This window comes from Lactuca sativa, chromosome 2 (genome assembly GCF_002870075.4).
Source record: "Lactuca sativa cultivar Salinas chromosome 2, Lsat_Salinas_v11, whole genome shotgun sequence".
Taxonomy (NCBI): Eukaryota; Viridiplantae; Streptophyta; class Magnoliopsida; order Asterales; family Asteraceae; genus Lactuca; species Lactuca sativa.
The window spans coordinates 185092631-185117198 of record NC_056624.2 but is presented as its reverse complement, the minus strand read 5'-3'; the positions used below and the strand labels follow the sequence as shown (position 1 = coordinate 185117198).

Genomic DNA, 24568 nt, shown 5'->3' with positions numbered 1-24568 from the left:
GATCTTGAACTTAGTGGGTTATAAGATGCAAGATCATGAATTTGAATGGATTAAGAGGTGATTTTTGATGAAAGAAGTAGATAGATTATAAATTTAAGCATGATCTTACCTTAGATGATGAATTTGTGGAGTAATCTCCTTGAAAAGCTTCCTAATCTCGAAAACTTGGTGAAGAAAAGAGAGAGTTTCTTGAGAGGATTTTTGAGTGAAGTGAGGGTGTGTGTGTGTTTAGGTTCGGCCGAGAGCAAAAGAGGGAGGAGAAGAGAGAGTGAGATTGCATGGAAATATGGGAAGTGCATGGATGTTTGAAGTGTAATGCTTAGTTATCCCACAAACAAAAATGATGTGGCATGCAAAACTCAACCCATCTTTTCTTTTCGGCTTGGGCCAAGAGTAGAGAAGGAACGAGGAAGAATTTGGGCCCTTAAATGCTTAAGCCCAAATTATAGATAATGCTTGGTCCAAATAAATCAAGAAATGATTTTTATGGCCTATTAGGGCTAATTAGGTTAGTTATGGCCCAATAAGGTCCATTTAAGTGTTTTATTTCATTCTAGGCCCAATATGACCCAAAATATTTAAAATATATGGAATTGGGTCCAATTAGATCTCATTTAAGAGTTCTAAGCCTAAGATAGTCAAATTGGGAGCTTATTGGCCCTTTGGGCCCAATAAGGAAATCCTAGTCCAGAATGGACTTAAACTGGGATTTCTAGGGTTTCCAATTCTTTATCGACTATTTGCAGTGCTTGTATGAAGTGTTTGATTGAAATTTTTGTTGTTATTGAACAACCATTCTTCATGCTTTCACATTGTTGATTTACATTTGTTATCACTGTTAAATGTTTACAAGGCATCGAATTTCTTAGTTGTGACACAATATCTCCTTTCCTGTTCACTTTGATGATGGAAGGGCTCAACCAAGTAATGGAAAAGGTAGTTGAGGGTGGGAGCTATAAAAGATTTGAAGTGGGAAACGAAAGAATCTTACTTACCCATCTTTTTTTTGCAGATGAATCGATTTTATTTGGTGATTGTTCGGTCGAGAATGTTCTTAGTCTAATCTAAATTGTGTTTTGCTTCTTGAAAACGGTCGGGCTCAAAGTGAATTATGATAAAAGTTCCCTCATTGACATTGGATGTGATATTGTGGCTGTTGAGACTATGGCGACTATAATTGGATGTAGGGTCGAAAAGCTCCCAACAATCTTTCTAGGCATGCCTATTGGTATCAATATGGGTAAGCTAAAATTGGAAACTGCCGGTTGATAGGTTCAAGAACAAACTGATCAAATGGAAAATTAAAACCCTCTCAATAGGTGGTATACATACTATTGTATGTAATGTTCTGGGCAGTTTGGGGACATTTCTGTTCTCCCTTCATATAGCCCCAAAATTGATTCTAAAGCAGCTGGAAGGTTCAAGATGGGAGTTCTTTTGGGGAGGTGGTTAAAATGATAAACGCAATCCTTGGGTGAAGTGGGAAAAAGCTTTAACTAATAAAAAGGTTGGGGGTCTCGGTATTGGGTCACTCGACTCTCTATACTGAGCCTTACTAGCCTAACGATATTGGAGATATTTGAATGAGAACGAAGTGTTATGACATGATATCATAAAAAGCATCCACAAGAACGAACATAATTGGTGTGATGGGATGTTGTTAAAATCTGGTAGCACATGGAAGAGAACTGTTTAACCAATGGGAGCAATTGGAGGAATGGGGCATTGATCCTAAAAAACTTATAAAAAGAAAAATTGGGAATGCTAGAAAGACAAAATTTTGGTTTGACTGGTGGATTGGGGAAAAACCTTTATGGAAAAATTTTCCCATATTATTTAAGATGGAAAGAAATGACCAATACACGGTAGAGAATAAAGTGTAAGCTGTTAGAGTTTCATGTGAGTGGTGGGGTGTGATTCGAGATGGTCGATGCAAGGAGGAACTTGACCGCCTTGTTGCTCTTATGCAATCGGTTTCTATGTCTAACAGGGAGGCTCGATGGTATTGTATTGACGACCCTAAAGAAGATTTCTTGGTGAGCTGGTGGAGAAAAGCCTTTATCAAAAACTCTCAAGTGATGGTGGAGACAAACAAGTGGTGCAACTGGATACCCTTAAAACACAATATCCTTGTGTGGAAACTTTCTCAAAACAGGATGGCGGTCAAAATGAACTTTGAGAAGTTGGGGGTTAGGCTTCACTCAACCATCTGTGCAGTGTGCAAGACTTCTCAGGAATCGGTTTTTCATGCTTTTTATGGGTGTACCGTTGCAAAGGAGGTTTGAAATAGAGTTAGGAAGTGGTGGATTGTGGATAATTGAAACTTGCAATCCTTGGAGGACTTTTTTTCTTGGTTAGATGGAGCTGTGATTGAAAAAAGGTTGTTGACGGCATGAAGCTCTATCAGGGTTGCAACTTTGGTCCGTCTTTGGTATAACAGGAACGAGACAACTTTTAAAGATCGATTACAGAAGACGGAAGATATCTCCTCCCAAATTCAAATGGGATTCCTTATTGTGGATCGATAGTAGGGCCTCAAAAGTGGCTGTTGATAGGAGTGTGTGGTTAAGTAATCGTAGAATAGCTATAAGCCCTATGTAATCTTTTTTGAGCCCCCAGGAAAGTTCCTGGCTGGGGTTTTCTCTTTTAATCTAAACTTATCTTTCAATATATATATATATATATATATATATATATATATAGAGAGAGAGAGAGAGAGAGAGAGAGGAGGGTTCAATTGAGAAAAAAAAAGGTTGAGAATGGAGGAATCATTCTCAACCACTCATTTATTTTTGCCGCAAAAGCCTTTGTCGTACTAGCGGAAATGAGAAAGGAATAAACATGTGTTTTCCAACCAAACATGTTTCCTTAAACTATGCTAAGCATTACCTTAATATATACAAAAACATAGTTTTTTTGTTTTTTTTTTTTTAATTTTTAAGAAACTATTTTTATCGAACAAAATGATTTTAAATATACCAAAAATCATGATTTTTTATTCTCTACAAATAGACATCCATATTGATATAGTTTTAAGATAAAACAAAAAATTTATTTTTTTATATTTTCAGCTATCGTTATTCATAAGTGAATAAAAATGAATCATCTATTTACTACAGTACATTCGCTATCCATTTATGAATAAAAACTATGATTAATTTTTTTTACAATTGAAGTATCATTCATATATGAATATAGAATATACTAAACATAGTATATTCATATTTAAATATTAGATGATTCATTCACTTATGAATATTACATAGTATATTCACTTGTGAATATTAGATGATATATTCACTTATGAATATTTGATAATATTTTTATATCTGAATATTACATAGTATTCCATGGTATATCACATGTGAATATTACATAGTATATTCACTTGTGAATATTAGATGATATATTCACTTATGAATATTACACAGTATATTCACATATGAATATTACAATGTGTTTTCACAAATATATATATAATTTTTATATGTTATTCACATATGCATAACATACAGACTTGCATATTCGTTTTTTTTGTTTTAATAATCATATACTGATTCAGGTGAGAAAACATATTCATATATGAATATAATATGGTAATTTTGTTTATGCATTTCATCAAACAGTTGGAGTGCATACAATTTAACTTTTTTAAAAATGTTAAAAACATGATACTTTGACTATTTAAATCTTACAAAATAGTAGATAGATAGATAATTATATGAAAAAAAAAAAAAACGATTTGCTCTTTTTCTAACCTCAATTTTGAAGTTTTATTTGAGAATCAATGTTGAATGAATGAAGTGTATTTTTTGTTGATTATCAATGATGTTGATCTAATAACGCTGAGAGTATAATTAATCGTAGATGTTGAAGATCTGATCGTATTCAAGCAGAATTGAAGGTTGGATTAAAAGAACCAAAAACAAATTTTTGTTGTTAACTGTTGAATCGTGTTGATAAACATGTTATTGACGAAGATCGATGATTGATTAACATCGAATGATGTTGATGATGGTTTATCTGAAGAAATCTAGATGATTGTTGAAGGTTGGAGGAGAAATTTGGATGATGAACGATCGAAATTTCTATACAGTTACGTATTTGAGATTAAAGGTTATTATCATATTTACAAATTTGTTACTGTGTCTTTTTATGCTTAAATTAAATGAGCGGCTGAGAATGATTCCCCATTCTCAATCATTTTTATTTTCTCATCTGAACCCACCTCTCTCTCTCTCTCTCTCTCTCTCTATATATATATATATATATATATATATATATATATATATATATATATATATATATATATATATATATATATATATATATGAAAAATAAGAAAATGAAGTAATTAATATATGCTGGGCTTGTGGGCCGCTACGTATAAAATAGGCGCCGGACCGATCAAAATAGAAAGCGAATAAACTCGAAAAGTCGAAAAGAACGCGAATGACCTATCATTTTTCATTACCTTCCCGCCAAACAACCACAAAACCCTAATTTACTATTCTCAATTCATTCATTTGATGTAAAAGGTAAAGTAAGATTATCCGATTTTCTGTATATTCTTCAAATACGATTTACAAATTTATAGTTATCGTTGCTAAACTGTTTCTTGTTTATATTTGGAGTAATCCGTATGTCCGATGACAAAAAAGATGATTAGGTTACTGCTTGGTGTTTTGGATTCCTTTTAACAGTTTTAAAGTTTAAATTTTCTTGATGTTGCATGTGTGGTGAACTGGTCATAGTGTTTAATTCAAGTTTGGACATGATTTCAGGCGGAATTGTATATCTGGTGCAAGCTAGGGCAAACTGTTAATTCTTAGGAGTCATTAATGGAGGACGAGAAGGATGCTTTTTACGTTGTCAGAAAGGGGGACATTGTTGGTGTTTACAAGAGCTTTAGTGATTTTCAACCTCTGGTATCACCAGTCTTCTTCTGATTTAGTAGACTTTATGCCATTTCTATATAGTCAATCTGTTTTTAGTTGATTCCATACTTATCGATCCATTTGTTAAAAATCAATAATTCAGATGTCAAATCTAGTACTTTTAGGTTACACAAAATAGAAAAAGCAAGGACTTTCCCTTCAAATTTAAAAAACAAACATTGCTCTACCCGATTGTAGTTTTCTTTGGGCAAATAGCATTGTTATATTTACAGTAGTACCGTATGTTTCCCCCTAGTTATCAATTTTTTTTTCAAAAACCTTATATTTCATAATGATCTCAAAGTTGGTAGCATGTTCAATCACAGAGTTAATTTTGCAACTCTCTTTTACTGAAATGAGGGAGTAATATACACCTTCCATATATAAAATTACATAGAGGTTTATGTTAACATTTTGCTTGGCAGTGCTAACCAACAACTTTTGTTTAAAAAGTAACTTCCTTTTGTTTCTACATCCAATGATTAAGAACATGAACCATACTTTTGCTATTTAGTGGACAATAAACTGTCAAACCAATTACTGAACTTAGTTCATTAGTTATTAATATAACGGAAGTTTTGGTATGCCATTTAAATCTTGTTTTCCTTTTGTTGCATTCTAGTTTTTATAACAAGGTTTCTTGCAATTAACTTGCTAAGTAGGGTGATCTGCAATTTAATGACCAAATATGCCACTTAAGCTAACTAATGTAGTTATTGTATACGTAATGCATATACTTGCACCATTCATTACATTTGAAGCTCATAAACTATACATGCCACTTATTGTACTTGTTGCTTTCTGTTCTTTAGCTATATGGTCCCAATGTTGCTGTGTTCAAAGGTTATCGATTGCCCAAAGCTGCTGAGGATTACCTGGGATCACATGGGCTCAACAATGCAATATATTCTGTTGGTGCCTCTGATGTGCAAAATGGTCTTTTTGGCCAACTTATTCCATGTCCTTTTCAGGTTACACTACTTGATTTATTTGAGTTCGCTTGATACAATTTTATCACTTCCTCATTTACCTTAAGTGTTTATGTTAAAGATACTTCAACTAAACCCAACCTTAAGGACAAACCCTTAGGGCTAACACCATGGCTTAAAGTATATATTTTTTCCAGATTAATCTCTTAGAAGCATAGTTCTTTGAACAGTAATAATTTTCAGATTTAAGACATCTTATGATTTTGATTTTATTTCAGCAACCGTATTCTATCAAAGACAAAACTGGTACAAGGAATCCATCCGAGAATAAGATAAAGGTAATGCTTTAGTCAAAATTGTAACGTTTTGCATTTTTTAACTTATTTAATCATGTATCTTTCTACAGAAAAAAGTCGGATCAACTTCTTTTTCAGAAGCTCCTCAGAGAAAGCTACCTGAAATCGAAAGCTTTATGGAGACTTTACCTGTTTCTGCTTATTGTGTGAGGTTTTATATCACTTAATCTTTATAATAATAATCTTGTTTCAATGAACTCCAAAAAACCAGAAAAAAAACAAATAATTCAATGAAAAAACTGTTTTTCCATGGTTAACTGACACTAATTAATCATTTCTACTCCATGGTCAGTGTTCTTGTATTCTTGAGTTTGATGGTGCAGCAAAAGGAAACCCTGGACCAGCAGGCGCTGGAGCTGTGCTGCGTGCAATAGATGGAAGTCTGGTAAAAAAAACATCACACACTCATAATTAATATTATATTTTTAAATATTCAGTTTTTTAGTATGAAACTTTTATTAGGTTTATCGTTTGCGAGAAGGTCTAGGTGTTGCAACAAACAATGCTGCTGAGTATCGTGCAGTTATTTTAGGGCTCAGGTATGCCCTTGAGAGAGGATTTAGGCATATCCGTGTGCAAGGAGACTCCAAACTTGTTTGTATGCAGGTATACTTTTTTCCTTTTTGGTGTTTCCAGTAAAAGTGCAAATTGATATGATTATATGTATGGTAGATTAGAAATGGATAGAATTGTAATATATGCTATACTAAAAACTTCAAAAATCAAATAGTTAACGAAACATGACGTTACTTTTGTGGCTAATGATTGAAGATGTTGCTTTTAAGTTAAGAATATTGTATATTGTTACCCTTAAACCTGCTAAAAATAAATACTCTTAAAATTTCCAAATAAGTGCATGCTTTAGGAAGAAACTTTCCTCCACATGACACTTTATGGAGGCCTTTTTTATAACTCTTTATTGCGTTCATGTTTGAAATAGAAATCTCACATTCTAGTTTGTTATAAATATCGACTCCATATTATCTGCTTCCTGCCAAGATAATGACTCGACAGTTTAAGGAAAATCACATATTCTTGAACATTGAAGTATTGAGCATAAATAGTGAAAGTTACTTTACATAGGATAGTTTATTAAAAATTTAATTTAGGTCATTGGAAAGAGTCCATTACTGCACATAACATAACATTTCATTTATATTAATATTAATTTAATAAGCTCTACTTATAATGAAGTAATTAGAAAGTAAATATAAAATAGGAGGTGCATAAACATAAAGGTTTATAGTGGTGTAAATATGTTATTAATGTGGTAAGTGTTGAGAAAACAGGTGAATGGTTTGTGGAAAACTAAAACCCAGAACATGACAAGCTTATGCAAAGTAGCAAAGGAGCTGAAAGATAAGTTTGCATCTTTCCAGATCTGTCATATTGAAAGGGTATGTATGCATTCAGACATATTATTCCTTCAGATGAGAAGATATTATATTATTGTTAAATTGAATCTTAACAAGTTTATCGTATATTATATGAAATGAAAGGAGTTCAACACTGAAGCTGATGCTCAAGCAAACCTGGGAGTACATCTTCAGGGTAAGAAGGTCATTTCATTTTTTATTTTTTTTGAGAGAGAAGAGGGTTTATAATTGTTGTATTGGTGTCTGTCTACAGCTGGTGAGGTTCAGGAGGAGGTTGACAGGAGATAGTTGAAAGAAAGCTGAAAGCTGTGTTTTTGTTGTTGGATGATATTGTAATATGAAGATAGGAGCAACTTTTGGGTAGTTTAGCTTCAGAATGAATGAATGAATGAATGTATTTATGAAGCTAAGCTAAGCTTCATTAGTGTACTTATAAGTTGTTGAATCTGTAGGACCTGAATGTTGGTACTAATCATGACACTTATATAGTTCTGCTGTTGGTTTAACAAGGCTGAATGTCAGATAAGCACAGCTGTTTGTACAATTACTGAAGAAACACTATTTATTACGTGCCTATTAAATCCCTCTTTATTAAATCTCTCTATAAACTTTCTCCTAAAATTTTTATTTTATTTTATTTTTAAATGCCTACAATAAGTTGTGTTTTTGTGTTTAATTCATGGGTTTAAATAGTAAATAAAGGGGAAGTTAGGTGATCTAACAATAATTTAATGTTTATTTGAAAAAAATAACCCAAAAAATTGTTTTTATCAAATTAACCATTTGGTTCGGAATGAATATTTCGGACAAAAAAACATTTTTTTGTTTAGACCGACATTTTGGATTCTAGTCGGACTAAAATTTCAGATTTTGAAAAAAATACAACTTTGTATGTCAAGTATTAAATCCAAAATGAGATGAATAGTTATTGAAAAATGATGATATTAAACATTTTTAAATAGATATTTCCGAATAGGTGAGGATAATTTTCCCAAAGAAAAAAACCCAAAAAACAATTCTGGAATTTGAAGATCAAACCCGGAATAGACCATAACATTCTTTGAAAAAAAAAAATTAAAAATAAGAACTCTAGAATATGAACAACATTCTTTGAAAAAAAAAAAATTAAAAATAAGACCTCTAGAATATGAACAGTAGTTCGGAATATGTAATTTGAAGCAAGTGACTATTTTTTAAAAACTAAAATTATTAATTTAAGAGATATTTTTTATTAGTTATGTGAAATTATAAACATTGATTCAAATAAATATATACTTTTATAGTAAAAACTCAAAATTATTAATAAGTTATTTTAAATAAATTATTAATTTAAGAGATATTTTTTATTAGTTATGTGAAATTATAAATATTGATTCAAATAAATATATATAATTAATTTTTAATATATATTAGATATTTTTTATTTGTGAATTAATGAAAACAATAATTTAAAATTTAAAATTTAAAATAGAATCACATTAATAAGGAGGTCTAATAAATTTAAAATGAAAAACTAATAGATTGACAAGTGGCAACACATTAATTAAAATGTCTAATATGGTAACACATGACAAAATAGCTATTATTTTATTAGTATAGAGATGCTCATTTATATAAGTTAAATTCGTTAATTTTATAAAAAAAAGCAAGTTTTTTTTTTTTTTTTTTTTTTTTTTTTTTTTTTTAATATAAGAGTTTTGCACATGTATAAAAATGGAGAATTTCATATATACTCTTATTAAACATCAAAATATCATATTTGTCAAACTTAATTTCTAAATATCATATCTACATTTTATAAAATTTAAAATATTGTATATGCTATTTTTAAACATCAAAATATCATATATATCATTTTTAAATATCAAAATATCATATATATGCCCTTTTAAAACATTAAAATATCAATGGTAATATTTAAAATATCTTCCACTTAAAACATGACAATATTCAACAACAAAAAACTAAGCAACCAATGCATACATTCCATGGAGAAGACAACATATGAAGCGTTTTGTTTGTCAAAAAAGGACATTCAAACAATTTAGAAGTAGATGTTCCACCGTTTTAGACATAAGGATAATATGGTTAAAATTTTTAATTATTATAATAATTTTAAGATATAAAAATGATTATAAACTATTAAAAACATTGTAAAAAAATTTGGATAAATGTGATATGTTGAAGGTTTATAGAAAGGTAAATATGATATTAAGAAATTAAATTGGACAAATATAATATTTTGATATTTAAGAAGGATAAAATTCTTTTATGAGAATGTTTTAACCTGTGCAAAGTTGGTGTAGCTACTTTAGGTAACTTTTTTTTTTTTTTTTTTTTTTTTTTGAAATAGTACTTATTAAGTAACTTGTTAATAATAGATTTTGATTTTCTTATGTTTGCTCAATTTTTTTTAGAATAACAAATCTAATTTACCTCTAAACTACTTTTAATTTCATTATGTCCAAGACTTGAAGTTTTGACATCAAAAGAAAAAACTACATCTCATAACGTTAAAACATAAGCTTTTTGGTACATTTACTCATTTACAAATTTACATGGCAAATTACATAAAAACATGTGTCGTTTAATTCTCACATATAAAAATCTAAAATTTTAATTATATATTGTGAGTGGCAATAAAATAGTGAATCTGATGATGATGATTGGTTAATTAGATATGAAGCGTGTATAAATAATATATGTAAATTATAGGAGCTATGTTTAGCAAGACCAAAAACACTAAAATATGTCTAATTGAGTAGCTATACACCTATAGTTAAGTTTGTTAAAAATAATAGGTTATAACCCGTGGAAATCATGGTCGATACATTTAAAATTTTTATATAGATAAAAAATTAATAAATATAAAAAAAACTAAAATATTGTCGATTGTAAGTAATTATGAGTTAATTTGTTCAGAAAAATAAACATAATAATGTTATTAGGATATGCTTTTGTATTTTCAAAGTTTGAACTGAATTTGATTTTTTACCAAAAAAAGGAAATAATAACCATTGTAGAAAAATGTCACGTGTCAAAGAGACATTTTAAAAAACGGACATATATTATTTTTAGGTTTCATTTATTAAAAAAGATAGATATGAATATCAATAGTAGCTGTAATTTCAAAGTAAATTGTATAGATAAAAAAAATACTAACTAGTTTTTTTATCGGTTTATCGGACATAATAAAAATCAACCGAAACCAAACACATAATAATAATAATAATAATCTATTTAATATTTATCATTCTTATTCTTATTCTTATTTGGGTTAATTCAAATTATATGGTTACTTTAGAAGTATGAATAAAGAGAACGATTTTTATATGTAAAATGTAAAATAAACACATATAAATTCATAATTTACATGGTCGTGGGTAAAACCTCGTCAGTTGTACAGTGCGGAACTTTTGTTGTACCCTGTCTACAAGTTCGTTTGATGATAACTCTTCATGGAACTGGATACTGGATAGGGTGATATCAGTTCAGGTCCTTTTTCTCTACTCCCCCGACAGCGGTTCTCCATTGATTCAGTTTTGAAGAAGAAAAAACATCAGAAATGGCGTCTTTTTCGGCATCTCCCTCCATATCTTGTTTCACAGCTATCAAACCCAATAAAAACCCTACTTCCCTGTTGCCCACTTCTATTTCTGCTAGCACTTTCTCATGTTCTTTATCCAATCGACTTCGGGTGGCCCGTGTTTGTTTTAGCATTCCCAATTCTTACCCTAATTCATCGGTATCCAAGACAAATTTGTCAAATTTGAAGAAGATAAGATCTGTTGCTGAAGATACAGTAATTCCCGAACAACAAGAAGACACCATCAGCAACCAAGGAGAAGTCGAGGCAACCGTTTCTGTTCCAGTTTCTCCTTCCGATATCCTCACCATGTTCTTTCAGGTACTTTCCTATTTCCGTGCCTTTGTTCCTAAACTTTACAACAAGAAGCATCAAATTCTGCAATGCGTAAGATATGCCACATGTTTACTGACCGAGTCTTGAATGCCCTCCAACTGTTTGATTTTGGTTCAAAGTGGAAAATATGGCAAACATGTTTAGCTGCTTCTTCGAATAAAAGTATCTTTTTATAGATACTGAAACTCAATTGCAATTGAACACAATGGATAGAGTCATAGAGACGAGTTGAGTATCTGTAATAACTTCATCTTGGATTCATAACAGCATTTAGCTAAATTTTGTTGCATAACTAATCATAATCATCCAATTTGCTTTGAAAACGCTAACAATCTTTGATCGTTTTGTATATGGAGGCCGAGGGAACAATGAGTGAAGCAGCTATTCCTTCAGTGACAAGTGCTCTACAGGTAAAACATTATCTTCAACTTACATCAATTGATTTTGTGTATATCTTTGAGGCATCTGATGTTTATATCCAAAATGTTCATCCCCTTTTTTTTTTGTTCAGGAGACGGAGGGCATTTCAAACTTAAAAGTCCAAGTTCTTGAGGGTATTGCAAGCGTTGAGGTGAGCTGATTTTTTTGTATATATTGATTTGATTTTGAAATTGACAATAACATATTAACACATACCCGATTCCTGTTTGTTATAGTTAAAGAAGAAAACAACAGTGCAAGCTACTGGAGTGGCTTCTAATCTGGTTGAGATCATACAAAATTCTGGATTCAAGTTACAAGCACTCAATTTGAGCTTTGAGGATGACTATGCCAATTAAAATTTCTATTTCATTTGTTTATTTGGAATCTTTTCCTCAAAGTTGTTGAAATTTCTTGCTGATACTATTTTTATTTTTCTTTTATTTGCATTGAATTGTGTTCCGGAGTAATATATAGTTATGGAAATATTTAGAGATACCATTTGACCCAGGTGTTCAGTGTTCTGCTATCAGTTTTGCATTAAAGTTTGTACCTTGTTCATAGATTCTTGAACCTTATTCAAGACTGGTGTCAGCTTCGAGTTACATTCAAGTCGTTGACTTTTTTTTTTTTTTTTACAATTAGAGTTAACACTCCATTATCACAGTCATGAAAGAAATCATAATGAAGGAAGAAAGGGTATCTTGATGAATTATGACAGAAAATTGTTTTAATAGTTTACAAATCTCCAAAAATAGAAAACAAAACTCTTAATAGAATTAATATATGGGCTCAGAAATCTGATTTAGTTGAAGGAGTCACACCTACGGCGGATCTGTCCGCTCCGGCCAGTTTTCACACCATACAAACTGAGCTTCTCAATTGCTCGACCAAATGCCTCAAAGAACTTCTTCTGGTCTCTTGCATACAACTCTACAAACGGCCTTGTTCGAGCATCCATTGTGAGTGCCCTATCCGATCTCAAAACCCCCAATCCCCTGGGCAAGTTTTTATAGTACGAGTTATCGAAGTCTCGTGGGGTCATTATGTCGTTAAACACCGATAACGATGGGTTTTTCTTGTAATCGGCACATGCATTTCTTAGCCCGGCGGCGTACCTTGGATTATAAGACGGATCGGACTGTGCTGTTCTGCTGTAATTGTAAATGTCTGAGCTGAATTCACTGCAATGAGAGAATCCGATGGTGTGGGCGCCGGTTAATGCCACCATTTCCTGGATTGAAAACCCTCTGGATGTGAAGATCTTGATGATTCGATTCATGGACATGGTTGGTTTCGGGAGGATTAGTTCGGCGCGTGAGGCTCTGGACACCACTCCGTCTCTCCGGCCGAGTTTCACGTTGTAGAATGGCCCACCCATCATCGTCACGAGGTTGCGCGTGGCGACAGCGAGGATGTCAGCACATGAGACAACTCCAGGGCAGGAGAGCTCGAGGGCGGTTTTAGCACGGACGACGACGTCGAAGCCGTCTCCCGGAAGGGAAAGGTTGATGTCGGCGTCACGCTCGGCCTTATTGAAAGGAGTGGAGGAGATAAGAACGGAGGCGTCACAGCCCTCGACGAGGCAGTCGTGGAAGAAGAGGCGTAGAGCTGCGCCGGCGGTGGTGGGTGAGGCGATCTGCTTGTTGGTGGTGGTGTCCTGCATTATCTGTTCAAATCTGGGACATGATTTCTGGTAGAAAGTGGTGGTAAGCTGCTGAGAATGTGAAGATGCGATGAAGAGTGAGATGCAGAGGATCAAACTTAACGGGTTTACTCTTATCGCCATGGCCGAGCTTCTGTGAGCAAGCTTCCGAAGTAGCAGACGAGCTAAGAAATGGCATCTCCGTTAACGAGAAGGGGTTTTATGCTACTGTTTTTTTTCCCTTTCTGTCGTGTCAATTTATAATTATTATATTTCAAACTTTTTTATATGAGTTATTGTCTGATGTTTTTATATACGTAAAAAATAATAAAGTGTTTTTTTATTAAATCATATTATTATTTATATTGATTAAAATAATGAATTAATTAATATGAAAACCACTAGTGAAATAATTTGGAGAACAGATTCATGAATTTATTTATTAAATCGGGGAACGGGGGAGCGTGAAGAGTAATTTCGACGATTTCTTCTCTCAGACTGCATGCGATGCCACTAATCACGGTGGACAACACGCGGTTTAAGGTGGCGGAGGGATAGTTTTGTAATTTAAGACAAAACTTTCCATGTGATCTCCAATTCTCCTTCATGTGAAGGGAGACAGCTGTTGGGGATGTGTTCCAATGGAAAGCGCTGTACACGTGGATCCGGAGAGAAGCATGATCCGACGGTGGTAAGTCAACCTTTCAAAATAAATATAAAAGCAGAAAGACCTTCTATTTTTTTTTTTTTTTATGTATATATCATTTACCCAATAAAACGGTGACATTTGTAATATTTCATTTTTAAATTTAATAATATTTTAAGATATTAATATGACATATGTCATTATTTAAATTGGTAGGATGATTGTTAGGAACAAAAGGTAAGATAGTATTTAATTTCTCCACAGAAAAATTACAAATTTACAATTATCTAAACATTTGTCAAACGATATGTTTATTCTAACGAAAAATTTTTAATTAACGATCTAAGGTTAAGTATTTTTGTAAGTTTTACTGTTGAATTATAGTAGTGGACCCATCTAATTACATGGACTCCGTTCACAGCTCATCATTTTGGTTTTTAAACTGTAACATTAGGATCATAAGGTCATCAATACATTACACACTAAAAACGTGGTGGTGATGTGGCACATGACCACAATGTACACATTACTCGTTAATGGCGTGGTGGTAATGTGGTGGTTGTAGGCGTGCCCAGTCATGATGCCACGCCTCACAATGCACACACTCTATGCCTTTCTTTCTCTTCTCCTCCCCCGCTTTGACGTCATGGCCAAACTTGAAGACCAATGACAGGATTGTTCCAAACATAATGTGGGTCCGTGACGAGAAGGAAAAAAAAGCCCTTATAATACATAAATTTCATCAATATTTTTATAATAACTCACTAATTGAAAAAAAATTACTTGTACTACATATAACATTTTTCATTACAAAAATCCAAAATTTTAAAGAAAAATACTCCTTCTAAATTTTTGAGATGCAAAATCATTAATAATATCTTCAAGATCGATCTTGTCTACCATATCATTCTCTATACATAGAACTGTCAAGTTGTTCAACATTTCTTGTGACATCGACGACCTTAAGTAATTCTTCAATAACTTCAACTTTAAAAAATCCTCTCCGCTAATGCAACAGTTACAAGAATAGTTAATAGGATTCTATATGCAATAAAAATATTTGGGTAACAATCTCCAGCTTTAACAAATTCTAAAATTTCAACTGCAAATTTAATATCATTAGGAAGAGTCTTTTGCAAAAAAAATAATTCGATAAAAAGATCATTTGAATCCACATAAGAAAAAATGTCATTAGAAAAAGTATTTCCAAACATTATACAACACTCTTTAAGCTTATTTTCATCTAATGACTTTAAAATCTTTGAATCATATAAAAATCCAAATATACTTTCAAAATACTTTAATTGTTCAAATCTAGTATTTAGTGAAACAACTGCAACATCCACAACAACATAAAAGTAATGAACCTTAAAATACTCTTCTGGTGATTGTATTTCTTCTTCTTCAATATCACTTTCATCAAATTGTTTGTTTATAGTTACATTACGCCTATATGGAAATGTAGGTTCAACACCAATTTCTAAAGCAATTGTTTTAGCAATATTTATGCTTGAAGCAAACCCTTCATTTCTAAAATTCGTAAAAAAATGTCATTACATTTTGTACTTGGTTAATAGTGGCATCAATACAAATAGATTTAGATTGCAATTTTTTATTTATCATATTAATAGCAAATAAAATTTCATACAAAATAACCATACTAAGTAAAAATTCAAAACTCTTAATAGCTTTAACGAAACTTTTGGCTTCACTTTTTGATTTTGGGTCATCACATGATTTAGCCAATTCTAGCAAAGCTAATCGTATTTGAGGAGCTTGGAATCTAATAGTTTTGACATTTTTAATTCTACTTTCCCAATGAGTATTAGATAAAGACTTTATAGTTAAAGTTGAAACATTATCTAATAATACTTTCCATCTTTTAGTAGAACTAGAAAATAATAAATATAAGCATTGAAAATACCAAAAAAAGAAACAACTTTACCATAAGAAAGTGCCATGTCACAAACGGTAAGGTTTAGACTATGAAAAACACATGACATATATAAAGCTCTAGGATTAATTTCAAGAAATTGTTTTTGAAACCCTTGGTGTGTTCTTTTCATGTTAGACCCATTATCATAACCTTGACCATTTATATCATCCGCATCAAGATCTAACAATTTTAATGCATCTAATAACACATTAAAAAGTCGCAAACCAAAAGTATTATCAACTTTTAAAAATTCTAAAAAATATTCATCAACTTGTATTTTGTTAGAAGACAAATTCACACATCTTATAATTAAAGTCATTTGCTCTTGATGACTCACATCCCGAGTACAATCAAGAATGATAGAAAAATATTCAGCTTCTTTAATTATTTTAATGATAGAACTTCTAACCGTGTGGCCTAAAAGAGAAATAAGTTTATTTTGAATTTTGGGGCCAAGATAATGATGATGAATTTCTTGATTTTCTACGCGTCTAACATGATCTTACATTATATCATCAAATTCTACCATCATTTGTATTGCTCCCAAAAAGTTTTCATTACTATCTTTATAAAGTTTAGTGTTTGAACCTTGAAAAACCAAATTATAGTTAGACAAATACTTCACAACAACAATTATTCTTCTTAAAACTTGCCTCCAACGCTATTTTCCTTTAAAATTTCTTGTTGTAAATCTTTATCAATAGTAAGGTTTTTATTCCATCTTTGTTTTGCATCATTCCAAGAACTCATACAAGTCAAATGTTCATTACTATTTTCATGTTTTTTAAGTCGAACACTAAGATGTTTCCAGTCATTATATCCTTCATTTGCTAAAAAAACCTTTTTGATTAGTAGATTTAAAAAGTTTACAACAAAAACAAAACACTTTATCCAAAAACTTTGAGTAAACTAGCCATTTCCGATCTCGTGTCTCACCATTATTTAATTTTTGGGTATAAAAAACATAAGAGAAATGTCTAGATAATGCATCTTTAGGAAACACAAAATTCATTTCCCTTATTAGCCATTTTTCAATTAGAATATCTATTGTTTTGTTATCAAAACATTCCAATTTCTAGGGTGATAAATATCTAAAGGATTAAAATTAGTATCATCACAATCATTAAACAAATTAGTATCATCGCGTTCATTTGACACATTAGTATCATCACGTTCATTTGACACATTAGTATCATCACAATCATTAGACAAATTAGTATCATCACGTTCATTTGACACATTAGTATCATCACGTTTATTTGACACACTAGAAGAATCGACTGGTTTTAGTTTAATAAACTTATCTAAAGACCCTTTTGTTTTAGTTTAGATTCTTCAACTATTTTTCGTTTTTTTTTCAGCTCTTGATAAGTGTTTTTTATGAAACATTATAGTGATTAGTAAGGAAAGAATACACCTGAAAATCAAACTTTGATGATGTTTTATGGTTAAATCCAGATGGTGCTTTTCTATTGAAGGCTTGAATCTACAAACAAAAAAAAAATCAGAAACTTTGATGAAAGATTAACAAAAAAACAGATTCCTATTTGTAATTTGAAAGCAAACAGAAAGCAAAAACTTTACCTCAATAAAATTCGATTGTCAGTGTAACCAGAAATCAGCTGTATAACAAAATTTGCGCTATAGACAAACAAAAATAAAAAAGTTTCAGCAACTTGAATAAAAAACCGCAAGTACCATCAAAACTAAGAAAAAAATCGGACTCACCTTAATGAAATTAGACATTCAGACTTGTAGATTGCTTGGGAGTAATAGAAATGCCTAAAATCAGATTTTTGAATCACAAAGTGACAAAGATTGGGCTGTAAACGAACAAACATATTTTTTTACACTTGCAATCAGTGAGCAACTAGCAAATAAACAAAGATTGAAATTTGGTATTACCTAATGAAATCAAACTCCAAATCTGTGAAATCAGAGTGAATTGATAATGAAATCGGGTTCACAATCGTGTATTAGCCTTCCATTAGAGTTATAGAGTCGTGATTTCAGAAGCCTTTGAAGAATTGAAGCAAAAAATCAGAATTGGAGCAGAATTGAGTCGAAGCAAAATTCTGTCATGATTTGGTGTAGTATGCAGTAGGAATGGACGATCCGGTAAGGCCATCCATTATACATCTCACGGGCTACGAACCACCTCCACCTCCACCTAGCCATCATGAGCTACAAACAAACTCCAGTATACCTATCACGACCACGAAGAGAGAGAGAGAGAGAGAGAGAGAGAGAGAGAGAGAGGTGGAAGAAGCAGAAGGTTGAGAGAGACCCTCTCTCATTGGTCGTTGTCATTTGTCTTTCCCACTACGAAACGAGCCTCTTTGTCATTGGTATACCGGGAGGTCTAATAGAGTCGTGATTAGGTAACGTTCAAATCAGACACACGCTTGTCTTGCGAGGCGAGTCAAACCAGGCGTCATTTCAATTTTCCATATCCTATCTATTCTCAAATCGGCACTAGGTCTCCCGCTTCTAAGTTTTGTTGGGTTAGTTTCTACATTTGGGCTGCTAATATGGAGCTTGAATGGAGTTTTGTTGGGCTTAATACGTTAAGAATGTTTTATACTTATGATCCATAAATAATTCTCTCTCTCTCTCTCTCTCTCTCTCACACACACACACACACACACACACACATATATATATATATATATATATATATATATATATATATATATATATCTTAATTACCTTATAAAACATTTTTGGTCAAATGCTGAATTTTAAGTCGTACAAACATACAATGCATTTGTACAACCAATTTATGCATTACAAAAAGAGTAGAGTACATATGGTCAACAGTTGAAAAGGTCAAATCTCTTATCCCCTATTCTTAGACTATTTTGACCCGGTTCATTCCTTATCTCCGTAGTTCCCCAAATCTCGCAATTTCTGTTCACAAATCTTGGATATATATCGCTGACGTTTCCATTTATAGGGTTTAATTCATTTTTCAGCATTCAACCACCATTGTCACACCCGTCGCTTGGCGCGGGTAAACGACTAGTGTATATATATATATATATATATATATATATATATATATATATATATATATATATATATATATATATATATATATATATATATATATATATATATATATAACAAAGCCTATAAAAATTATGGGCCTCCTTAAAAAAAGGATCCTGGACGGTCATCCTTATCGCCTATCTTTTGGGACGGGCCTGCATAATGGTGTGAGTATTATAGTGATGTGGAAGGAGAACCACATCCTTTTTGGAGCTTCCATACCTCATAGCCTAATGAGCAAGCAATTCTAAAACTCGACATATAAATAGATGTTTAGCTTTAGCAACCTCTCAGATTGTGCTCATCCCACCAAATAAGACGGTCACAACCAACCTTTTGCCACAAAGGCACCTTGTATCTCGTGCTTTGTACAAGACTAGAAGATAAACATTATTTCATATGCTAACAATATAAATGATACCCACATACAAAGTCTCGTTAAGTTACACTCTTTGTTTTCGTATTCTTCTTTCCCACCTACACATATAATAAGCGTAATGTTACCAGATTACACTTTATATTACACTAGATTACGACTGATGTTTAGACTATTTTGGTGATTCTGTATGTGGAACAAGGAGATTAGCAAAATCCTTATCTATAGATACCCCTTTTCAACTCGACGTTTTTATTGTTTGGATCTATCCATAGGACACTGTATTTAGTCGTTGTCACTCTCATTGACAACAGTATCAAGAACTTACGAAGAAGGCAATAACTTCAAATAACTTTAGTGATTATGATTTAGATGGTCACTAAATGATAAATAAAAGAACACATCTACCATAATAAATGAAAATGACTTTGCCACATGTCCTCTTCTCATTCATTTGGACACATGGCATTTTCTAGAAATTTTAAATTTTTCTATTTTCCACTTGTCATTTTATTGTATTTTTGATTTTATTAAATTAAAATCCACATTTAATATATAAGGTAATATATATGTAAGGTATTTATTAGAAAATGGTTTATATATATAATGTATCTAATGCATTAAAGTCTCATTAATTTTAATAATTCAAAAAATTTCTTATTTTTCTTATAAATTTAAAGTTTTCAAATTGTTAAAATTTTATATTTAATTTTTTTTAAATAAACCCATATAATAAATGAGTCTCACACCTAGTAAATATATGTAAGTCCAAAATATCGTGATTTTAGCGAGCAAATCTATTTTAATTTATTTCAACAAAAGGTTGCATAAGCATGTGCATATCCCCTTTACCACCTAATCCGCTATCTTCCATTTCAAATCCTAAAGCATTTCCATATAAAAATAATCACCCATAGAATTAAGAGCAATTGATCAAAATCAGATTATTATGATTATGTAAAATCACGTTTTTCTTTTAATAAAACCAATTTCGTCTATAAAAACAATATACAATGCTTTTTATTTATTTTATATAAAATGAAAAAGTATTAGCAGATAACTCAGCATACATACGTAAGTTGTAGGGTCTATAGAAATTTCAATTCGCTACAAAAACGAAAAAGGACATCCAAAAATTACAAATATTTGTATCCAAATGATAAGTCTATGTGGTATGAGTTAGATGATCCCATATGAACCGCGATGAACTTCGCCCCTATATAAGCCCCACATTTTTGGTCCCTTAAAGTTCAATTCCACCGAACCCACAACTCTTTATTTCAAAAATTAACTCGGACCGTTCCTCGTTTATTTAAACTTGCACATTTCATCACTCTGGACATAAAAAGACTATTTTGCCTTTAATTTTTTTTTAATTGTTTTATCATTTTTAAATTAAAAAAAAAAGAAAAATATATCAGGTACCCACCCTCCCCCTTCCCCTTTCCCAGTGTCCTTTCCTCTCAATAGAAACCTCCCCATCTCCGATCAAAATCCTTAGGGAGAATCGCCGTCGGATTTTTCAATGCCACTTCATTTTGGTTCCAGACTCTTCTCACCATATTTTCTCCTCCTCTTGACTCGACTCAAAACCGGTCTCATACACACCATGTACAACCTCCTTCCCACCATCTAACAACCTCCTGAATCTACCGGTCAGACTCTAACTATTGTTGAGACGTAATCTGGAAGAAGAGATTATCAGTGGTGGTGATGCACGATCTGAAACCCCCAAAGTGAAATCCGTCATGAAACGCCCAAAGTTCTCGATCTGAAACCACACATTTCCCCATATATGAATTTGAAACCCTAGGCGCATAGGTGAAGAAGGAGATCGTCGATTGGAAAAAGGAGGATGAGAGAGATGTAGTATAGGTGATGCCACACTTGTAAAGAAGGAGATCGTCGATCTCGAAACCCTAGGTGGCGATTTGAAACCCTGATCTGTGTTCTTGGTTGTTGAAGGTCGTCGACGGGACAAGATTTGTGTTTGGTGGTTGGAGGTGGCTCACGATGAAGAGGATGGTTGAATGGTGGAGAAGATTACAAGATGATGAGTGGAGAATAAGGGATATCTGATTAGAAAAGGACGAGGAAAGAGATGTTGTGGTTCTAGACAATAATAATGGTGGTGAGTGGTGCTCCGACAATGGTGGTGGGCGATTTTCCGATGATGGTGGTAGTCGGTGGTTTGACGATGGTGGCCCGCCCGGAAAGAAAATGGTGGTGTTTGTGATTTTTTGTGAGGGTGAGGTTTTGGAAATAAATAAGGAGATATACCTTTTTCTAAATATTAATCTATAATTAATATCAATAAAAAAATCAAAAATAAATGAAAATTAAATAAAAAGGGCATTATGGTCATTTCGGATTTGACATGGACTAAATTCGCAATAAAACTGCATATTAGGGACGAAGCATGCAAACGTTAAACAAATGAGGGACGGTCCGAGTTAATTTTTGAAAATAGAGACTAAACACGCTTTCTGGCATGTGCACGATGGACGATTGATGTAATTTACCCTATATAAACACATATGTACACGAGAGGAGCCAAAATTTTAAGTTACGAGGGGTTTGAACAAAGCTTGTCAAAAATTGCATATAGAACCGTCATGACCACTAGGACTTAAAAGATACTTCGATTTTTGAAGTTGGTTTGATTCAAGTTTAATATATAACCGTCTAATTTCATTACGTTGGTGACCTGAAACCGGTGCGGGAACTAGACCGTTTTTAACCCGGTTCAATAACTAGAACAGGACTGAAAATTTGAATAGACATTATTCATGTATTTTTTTTCTTATCTTTCTAAATTTTATCTTGATCCTTTCCAAAAAACAAATGGGTTGCACCTAATCATACCATAAACAAAAAAAAAAAAACAATTTCATCTTCTTCCTCTATGTCGTGCTTACTGTGAGCGGGAAAAGAAAAAAAAATCAAGAAAGGCTTCATCTTCTTCCTTTGTGTCGAGCGTTGACAACGGTGGACCAAACCCATAAAAAATCGCCATTATCACCAGACAAGTCTATGCCTAATTTGGGTTGATAAAAATTTGTATGACACTTAAGTAAGTTTTTAATTTCGTATTATTAAATTCTTATTTTTTATGTTGCTTCTTACTGTTTGTAGAAGTATAGTTTTTTTTTTTGCTTAATTTTGATTTTAAACTTATGAAGATGAGTTTATTCATGATGATGAAGATGATTTATTTGTTGCAAATATAGGATTATGAATATGCACCAATAGTTATTAATATTAGTGAAGAATCTGAAAAATAAAACGTGTTAAAACACTAATACTAAGAAACTAACAAAGAATTGAGACATGCCAAAACCTATTCCTAGCAAACGAATTCATGATGATGAAGATGATTTATTTGTTGCAAATATAGGATTATGAATATGCACCAATAGTTATTAATATTAGTGAAGAATATGAAAAATAAAACGTGTTAAAACACTAATACTAAGAAACTAACAAAGAATTGAGACATGCCAAAACCTATTCCTAGCAAACGAGCAAAAGAAAAGAATAATGGTTAATGAACCGCTTCTTAAAATGTAGCGTTCGAGCTGGTGTGGATTATAGATGATGTCGGAGTTGAAAGGAAAAATACGGAGTGCATTCATTTTTAATAAAAATACTTAAAGCCAATACAGACCAAAACGAGACGTTTAATATGAACAAAAATTGGAAGAGATGCAAACAAACCTTAAGTTGTGAATATTGTGTATTAAATAGTGAATGACGGTATTAAGAGTTTTAAGTTGATAATATGACTGTGAATTTATATTTTTGGTGTATTAAATTGTGAATTTTTTGTATTAAGATTTGAATTTTATATCTTAAGCTTTGATTTTGTGTTTTTAATTGTGAGTGAACTGCATTAACTTGTAAGTTATCTGTTTAAACTGTTAATTGTCTATATTAAGCTCTGAATTTTGTGTATTGAACTTTGATTTTTGTGTTTTAAACTGTGAACTAACTGCATTAAGCTGTGAATTTTCTATTTAAATTGTGAATTGACTGTATTAAGCTGTAAATTTTAATTAATATTGCGCAACTATTCCCCATTTAGCAGAAATCTTTCGAAAAGCATCTTTGCTTCAAGCATAAAGCAGAACACCTTCAACATCAACCCAAACGAGCCTATCTAATGGAGCAAATTTTCTATCCCATTCCTTTTTCTCCACTAACCATTGATTCAACACATCACTTGTCATGAAATTTTTGCAAGCTTCCCTACCTTTAAATTCCAACATAACCCATAATCCACTAACATAACGAACATCAAAATCAACAAAACCTTCATCATAACAAAGCATGCGCATATTTGGTAAAGTAATAAAGTCTCTAACTTTTACAAGGCAAACTCTTTTCTCTTCTAAGTTTTCCTCACGGGCCTCTCTTAGTTCTTCTTCGATCAATTCGTTGGACACTACGACAGGGTAGTAGGGGTCTTCATGGTGAAATTTATCCATGTTGCCTGCGCGAGGAGAGAGGGATGAGAGACATGTAGCAGATCCAAGTGTGGGGGTTATATGGTGTCCGGAAATACTCCTATAATATTTTTAAACTTTATGTTCGATTCTAATGTTCCTTTACATGTACAGTTGGTAAGTTTTAGACTTGTTACAACACCACTGTGACTCCCAAACACATGTTGGTCGTATCTCAAATAAATACAGTTGATCAGACTCTAATTTATTCCAGATATGATTACATAACTGTCCAGATTTGACTGTAGTGTTCAACATCTAAATACTCTTGTTTTGTTCTTATTATGATACGGTTCTAGCAAGTATGTATACTATTTATAAAATACTTATATCTTTAAAGTATAATTTTAGTCAAAGTGTTTTAGTCCCATTGTATTTAACTATTTACAGTTGTATATCTTGTATGGTTAGATATACTAGTTCACTATAAACAATGCTCTGATACCAATCTGTCACACCCTTGAACCGG

At 32.1% G+C, this 24568-nt stretch overlaps 3 protein-coding genes and 1 long non-coding RNA gene across 4 annotated transcripts; 2 read left to right on the top strand and 2 right to left on the bottom strand.

Moving 5' to 3' along the window:
* The first annotated feature begins 4382 nt into the window (after positions 1-4382).
* On the top strand, positions 4383-8142 carry LOC111876452 (uncharacterized). The gene is made up of 10 exons (XM_023872978.3): positions 4383-4538; positions 4785-4928; positions 5750-5908; positions 6145-6204; positions 6273-6368; positions 6515-6607; positions 6685-6828; positions 7512-7619; positions 7722-7773; positions 7852-8142. The coding sequence occupies exons 2-10, from the start codon at positions 4842-4844 to the stop codon at positions 7884-7886; spliced, it is 834 nt and encodes a 277-aa protein (XP_023728746.1). The 5' UTR covers positions 4383-4538; positions 4785-4841; the 3' UTR covers positions 7887-8142.
* Positions 8143-11037: 2895 nt separating this feature from the next.
* On the top strand, positions 11038-12450 carry LOC111876454 (uncharacterized). Its single transcript, XM_023872982.3, has 4 exons — positions 11038-11505; positions 11877-11930; positions 12032-12091; positions 12177-12450. The coding sequence occupies exons 1-4, from the start codon at positions 11164-11166 to the stop codon at positions 12297-12299; spliced, it is 579 nt and encodes a 192-aa protein (XP_023728750.1). The 5' UTR covers positions 11038-11163; the 3' UTR covers positions 12300-12450.
* A 175-nt stretch (positions 12451-12625) lies between these two features.
* LOC111876453 (peroxidase 63) lies at positions 12626-13822 on the bottom strand. The gene has a single exon (XM_023872980.3). It carries the CDS (start codon positions 13727-13729, stop codon positions 12746-12748), a length of 984 nt encoding a protein of 327 aa, XP_023728748.1. The 5' UTR covers positions 13730-13822; the 3' UTR covers positions 12626-12745.
* Positions 13823-14941: 1119 nt separating this feature from the next.
* Positions 14942-18597, bottom strand: LOC111876455 (uncharacterized). Its single transcript, XR_002845019.3, has 4 exons — positions 18073-18597; positions 17896-17990; positions 17752-17808; positions 14942-17653 (listed from the first exon to the last, which is right to left on the bottom strand). It is a non-coding gene; the product is annotated as an uncharacterized LOC111876455 (long non-coding RNA).
* Between the last annotated feature and the right edge of the window lie 5971 nt (positions 18598-24568).

Bases quoted from the DNA above. Each gene is read 5' to 3' on its own strand.
- LOC111876452 (XM_023872978.3), top strand. From the start codon at position 4,842: ATGGAGGACGAGAAGGATGCTTTTTACGTTGTCAGAAAGGGGGACATT. The intron at 6,205-6,272 runs GTAATGCTTTAG...ATCTTTCTACAG, and splicing joins CATCCGAGAATAAGATAAAG to AAAAAAGTCGGATCAACTTC. The intron at 7,620-7,721 runs GTATGTATGCAT...ATGAAATGAAAG, and splicing joins AGATCTGTCATATTGAAAGG to GAGTTCAACACTGAAGCTGA.
- LOC111876453 (XM_023872980.3), bottom strand. From the start codon at position 13,729: ATGGCGATAAGAGTAAACCCGTTAAGTTTGATCCTCTGCATCTCACTC.
- LOC111876454 (XM_023872982.3), top strand. From the start codon at position 11,164: ATGGCGTCTTTTTCGGCATCTCCCTCCATATCTTGTTTCACAGCTATC. The intron at 11,506-11,876 runs GTACTTTCCTAT...TTGTATATGGAG, and splicing joins TCCTCACCATGTTCTTTCAG to GCCGAGGGAACAATGAGTGA. The intron at 11,931-12,031 runs GTAAAACATTAT...TTTTTTGTTCAG, and splicing joins CAGTGACAAGTGCTCTACAG to GAGACGGAGGGCATTTCAAA.